General features: G+C 36.6%; 1 protein-coding gene across 5 annotated transcripts in view; it reads left to right on the forward strand.

Moving 5' to 3' along the window:
- The window catches only part of KCTD3 (potassium channel tetramerization domain containing 3), a 55018-nt gene extending 49713 nt beyond the window's left edge, over positions 1-5305 (forward strand). For 3 of the 5 annotated variants that reach the window (XM_072759495.1, XM_072759497.1, XM_072759496.1), the window contains 3 exons: positions 2255-2439; positions 2520-2658; positions 3640-5305. In XM_072759495.1, coding sequence (XP_072615596.1) covers positions 2255-2439; positions 2520-2658; positions 3640-4198 — 883 coding nt within the window. In that variant the 3' untranslated portion in view covers positions 4199-5305. The remainder of the gene's footprint in view (positions 1-2254; positions 2440-2519; positions 2659-3639) is intronic. The other 2 variants (XM_072759493.1, XM_025991325.2) reach the window with 1 other exon arrangement.
- The last annotated feature ends 695 nt before the right edge of the window (positions 5306-6000 follow it).

Raw genomic sequence — 6000 nt, forward strand, 5'->3', positions numbered from 1 at the left:
CAGTAGAATTCCTAAGAGAAGTCATTAAGGAGGTTATGGGTTTTCATATTAATGTGACTAACACTGCTGATATTGTTCAGCATATGGTCTTTAATTTAATATTTTAATGAATAATCTCTTGGAGATATATTTTCTTTCCAACAAAGTCCATTGCAGTAGTCATCAGGAATTGTAAAATGAACGGATTCCAGAAAATGATTTTTATGTACTAAACTATCTTTTTGTCACTTTTTTTAAAAGAAATTGTGTTAGAAGCCTGTAATGTAGTTAGAAGTTAAATTATTATCTTGAGAAATGTTAAAATCTTTGTGATTTATTGTGTTCTCTGCATATTCAGTGAAGGTGGGTGCCAAACATTTATTAAAACTGCTGCGTAACATCCTATAATGATGTAGTATTTCATATCCTTGTTCAATTCTAGTGTCTTCCTTTTCTGTTAAAGATTTATTTACTTATTTTAGAGAAAGAGAGTGCAAGCAGGAGGGGGGGGGGAGGGCAGAGGGAGAGGGAGAGAGACCTGAGCAGACTCCACACTGAGTGTGAAGCATGATGAGAGAGGCTCAATCTCATGGCCCGGAGACCTGAGCCTAAACCAAGAGTCTTAAACCCAGGCGCCCCTCTTCTGTAACTATATAGTAGCAGTGTGTTCTAATCAGTTATGACCTCTGTATAATAAAACAAATTTTGTAATATTTTCATTTACAATTCCAGAGGAAACGTTTATGAAAATGAGAAAAATTGCTTTGTAGAATTAAATAGGAAATCAACCCTTTATGAAGCTGATGTGAAGCAGAGCTTTTGTTTAAAGACAGGTCAGATTGTTAATAGTGAGAAGTTAAATGAACAGGTTTTTTTGAAAGTGGGCAGCAGCGGGGACGCCTGGGTAGCTTAGCGGTTGAGTGGCTGCCTTTACCTCAGGGCGTGATCCTGGGTCCAGGGATCAGGTCCCATGTTGGGCTCCCTGCAAGGAGCCTGCTTCTTACTCTGCCTGTGTCTCTGCCTCTCTCTCTCTGTGTGTCTCTCATGAATAAATAAATACATCTTTAAAAAAAAAAAAGTGGGCAGGGAAAAACTTTGTCAACATTTTAAAGGAAGAAGTAATTCTAAGGAATCTAGCCCATGGGAAAAACAAAAAGTGAAATCATGTTTGTTGTCAAGCACATAGATGTATATTGTTTTATTTTACTTTATCTTAAGTGTAAGTAATCTAAAGGAACCTTAGTGCTTAAGACAAAAGGACAGATTTTTTAACCTGAATATAATACTTATAAAAACAGTTATAGTAAACTTTATACTCAGTGGTGAAATATTGAAAACGTTTCTCTTAGATTGAGAATGAGACTAGGATAGCCTCTATCACTGTATGTAGGCATCTAGTAATTAACCTTCGCCTATCATTTTTTTGCCCTGCCTGCTAGGAAGCTCAGCTATGCTTCATACTCTACTTTTATGTTTCTCATATTGAGAAGGATTTTCCCTTCCTCCTTTATTTTTTGAGCTTGCATTTTCCTGGTACTAATTGTTCTTAATTTTTTTTAATAAGCCCCCTCGTTTTGAAGTAGTCTGGAATAAATAATTCAATCAAGTACAATTTAGTCAACTCTTACTTGACTTTGGCAGATCATTTGCTGACATTATTTCTTGGTTTCCTAATTTGTCAAGTGTGGATAATGCTCTTTCTCAGGTTCTTTTATCCTTTATGAAAATCAATGAAATAACCCTAAAAATGCTTTGAAAAAGTTAAGAATATTATCCTAATGGAGGTTGCTACTTAGACTTCTCCATACAGCTTTCTTTTTCTTTTTCTTTTTTTTTTTTTTTCTGGTTTCAGACTTAAAATTTGCACATAAATTTTAAATGACTTCTCAAGATCTTTTCTAGTTTCTTTCTTTCTTTCTTTCTTTCTTTCTTTCTTTCTTTCTTTCTTTCTTTCTTTCTTTCTTTCTTTCTGCCTTTTTAGTTTTGTAACTTTCTTTTAAAGAATTACTCAATTCCCATTAAGGTTCTTTCTGTTTTTCTTTTAACGTTGACTTAAATTATTTGCATTATTTCATTTATTTAAATACATTGTTTTATAAGAGCCTGTGTTCTACATTCAAAGAAATAAGGCTTGAATTTTATTTTTGTCAACCTGCCTTGAGCTTTTTAAGTGTTTTACATATATGGAATACTCATAAGTAAGTAATTTCAAAAATCTGAATTATAAAGTGTTATTTGTTCCCCATGGTTTACAACTATATGATATCTTTTGCAGAATCTGTGAGATCCAGGCCGTTGACTGTACAACAATATCCTCATTTACAGTGAGAGAATGTGAGGGGTCCAGTAGGATGGGCTCCCGGCCAAGGCGCTACTTGTTCACAGGCCATACAAATGGCAGCATTCAGATGTGGGATCTGACCACTGCTATGGATATGGTTAACAAAAGTGAAGATAAGGGTAGGTTCCATGTGGAAAGTTGTTTGTCACAGGGTAAGCTTTTGACATAAGTGATGGTAATTAGTGTGTGTTTTCCTAAGATGTAGGTGGTCCAACTGAAGAAGAGCTGCTTAAGTTACTGGATCAGTGTGATCTGAGCACTTCTCGCTGTGCTACTCCTAACATCAGTCCAGCAACTTCTGTGGTTCAACACAGCCGTCTCCGTGAATCAAATTCTAGGTAGGTTAAAGAGTTGTATATTGCCTCATAAGTTCAGTTGATTGCTTTTTGGGAAATTGGCTAAGATGTAATCACAGAGGTGTTGAAAGCCATGTTGTTCAAGGTACATTTTTAATTGAGACTTTATGTTGATACTCAGTTTTCTAAAAATTTTTTTCTAATTTCTCATCTGCAAGCATATCTGATAGAAAAATATTTTTCCCTTTAACTTATTTTGTGAATCACTGCCAATCTGGATGCCTATTATGTGATCAAGAGTTTATTCAAAGGAAATTAGAAAAACTACATGTCACCTTGGATTGTATATGGAACTTTTTGTTCCTATTGCCTTAGGGACATATTCATTAAAGGGATTACATCATCTGTCTAATCTTATATTTAGTTATTCTGCACTTTTAGTATAGTAGCATAGTATATCTTCCAGTTAGAGCACATTTTAAAAAAACAAAATTTGGGAAGCCTGAGTGGCTCAGTGGTTGAGCGTCTGCCTTCAGCTCAGGGCGTGATCCTGGGGTCCCGGGATCGAGTCCCACATTGGGCTTTCTGCATGGAGCCTGCTTCTCCTTCTGCCTGTATATCTGGCCCTCTCTTTGTGTGTCTCTCATGAATAAATAAATAAAATCTTAAAAAAAAAAAAAAGCCAAAATTTGAACTAAAGACCATGTATTAAGTTATATCAGTTCTTCCTTGGTTTTAAAGAGTTTATCCTCCCTAGCTTTTTTCAACTATTCAGAAATCCAGCTAGACTGAATATATGTATGATGTATTATTTGCTTTGGTAATTTGATACACAAATACACACCTGCACACACACTAGTATATAACATAGAGAGTACTTAAGTAAATTTTTATATATAGAAATAAGGATATGTCACTCTGCATATAATCAAATAATGTCTCTTCATTGGTCATTATTGAGATGTGCCCCTGAAAAATCCCAGGAAGAAATCTGAATTATAATTTTTAAAAACTGTATTTCAGCCTCCAGCTCCAGCACCATGAAGCTACCCACGAAGCAGCGACATATGGTTCCATGAGGCCTTACAGAGAGAGTCCTTTATTAGCAAGAGCGAGGAGAACTGAGAGCTTTCACAGTTACAGGGACTTCCAGACTGGTAATGTGAACAGAAATGTAGAAAGAGCTGTCCCTGAAAATGGCAACTCTGGGCCAATACAAGCAGAAGTAAAGCGGGCAACAGGGGACTGTAATGTATCAGAGAGAAAGTCTCCTGGAACGGAAATGAAAAGTTTGAGAGAATCAGATGGTGGATTGGAAGTGCATAAAATAGCTGAAGGTCTAGAATCCAAGAAAAGGTCCTCAGAAGAAGAAAATGAAAATAAAGCGGAGTTGCGGAAGAAAGGGGGATTTGAAGGAGGAGGATTCCTGGGAAGAAAGAAAGTTCCCTACCTGGCGTCATCACCGAGTACTTCTGACGGAGGGACGGACTCACCCGGTACTGCATCCCCATCTCCTACGAAGACCACTCCATCTCCTCGGCATAAAAAAAGTGATTCTTCAGGTCAAGAGTACAGTTTGTGAAAACTTACCAAAATAATAATTGTTTGTTAATTTAGATGAAAGTTTATAACTTTACTGGATTTCAGTACATTAGCTTTTACACCAAAACTTTACAAATTTAAACTGGAGTTCATTGAGTCTCTTTTTAACAGAATTGCCTGGAGTAAGGAGAGAAAATAATTATATCTCTTTTGACCTTTTGGAAAGTTTTTGTTTCTGGTTTTTTTTTTTTTTTTACAAGTGCATTTAACAGATCATTTGTAAAGCAAGAGTCCATTTCAATGTTTAGCTACTCTGGATTTTGGAAGCAAAGTACCAAGTCTTAATAAGATGAGGGTCTTTAAAGGCATAGGGACCAACAGATTGTGTTCCTAATCTTGGTTATGCTTGATATTTGTCTCGCATTGTTATGTTAAGTGAATCACATTAAATCTCTTTGGATAGTCTCCCAACACTTATCATGATTGCCACGTGTTTACCAGGTAATTTAATGAGGTGCTATGTTTGTGAAAAAATATCATCTAATTCAAAAACACTATTGATGTTGAACAGCAGATTACACTGTGTAGTAAGCAGTCCCTTTGGTGTTTTTTTCAAATCGTCGGTCATTTTCTGATTCTCATTCTTGGAGTTCTTAAATCTTAGCAAGTGTCACCAACATTAAATACTCAAAGTCCATTTAAACTTTCTTTAAAGTTGGAGTAATTGTCTGTGTTTGAACAGATGAAATAAAAATAATAATCAAGGCTAGAGCTTTGAGTGTCCAGAAGGAAAACTGTACTAATTGTCTGTCTTGTTTTATTTAGGGGCCACCATGCCCCCCCCCCCACCCGCTGCCGTTAATAACGAAGATTATTAAGTCTGAATGTGGCCATTTTGTTGTTTTTGAGACTGCAGTTCTCAACTTTTGGTTAAAGGTTTTGGCTGCTGTACAAATGTTATTTTAAGATATATTTCGAATTGTGACAACAAACATTTTTTGTACTTTTTTTTCATTGGAATAATTTTCAAGTTTCTGCAAATAGGACAACTGTAAATTTAAAGCATTAAGCATTTATTGGTGGATAATGTATATATTCCCCTTCCAAGAAATGTGAGTGAAATTGAAATAAATTCTTTAAAAGTTTACTATATTGCTAGTGGTTTCACAACACTTCTCTTGTATTTATTTATCAGTTAAGTCTAATAAAAATGATTAAGACTCTGTGTTCTCGGTTGAGGAGTAGTTATGCTGTTTGAAGTACACCTGCAGGAGTTGGTTCGTGTCTTCTTTCCAAGGTAAGAAGTGGGGAGGGTGGAGAGAGCAGAGCATGCATGAAGGCTGCCTTACATGGTCACTAGGGGAAGCGTCAGGTACAACATCACCGCCATATTACTAAGGATTTGCCATCCTTTCCAGCCTTCTTTCTCATCATCACAGTCATGTAGAAGGTGGGTGGGCAAGTAAGAAAATGAACAAAAAAGTCGAATTTACCCAGCCTTTTCCAAAAGTGAAAGGCCATGGCTGAGGGAGGGGCTGGGGGAGACTATTCTATAGTAAAATCCCCATAGAAAGGCAACCCACTCGAGCACGGGTTGCAGTATACCACGAGTCTGATCTCCTTTTTTCTCTCACAAGAGTCTGAACCTGGATGCTGTGGCAGGGGTTTGAGGCTACTCTGGCACTTTGTAACCTTGAGCAGATTATCCCTGCTAGGCCTACGCATTTTCCTAACACCTACCTCATTCGGGTTTTTGTGACCAAAAGAAAAAACTTGAGCTGAGTCCATATACTTCGTGTTTGATGACGAACGAGAACAGAATTCTAATTCTCATGATGAGTT

This window comes from Vulpes vulpes, chromosome 5 (genome assembly GCF_048418805.1).
Source record: "Vulpes vulpes isolate BD-2025 chromosome 5, VulVul3, whole genome shotgun sequence".
Classification (NCBI taxonomy): Eukaryota; Metazoa; Chordata; class Mammalia; order Carnivora; family Canidae; genus Vulpes; species Vulpes vulpes.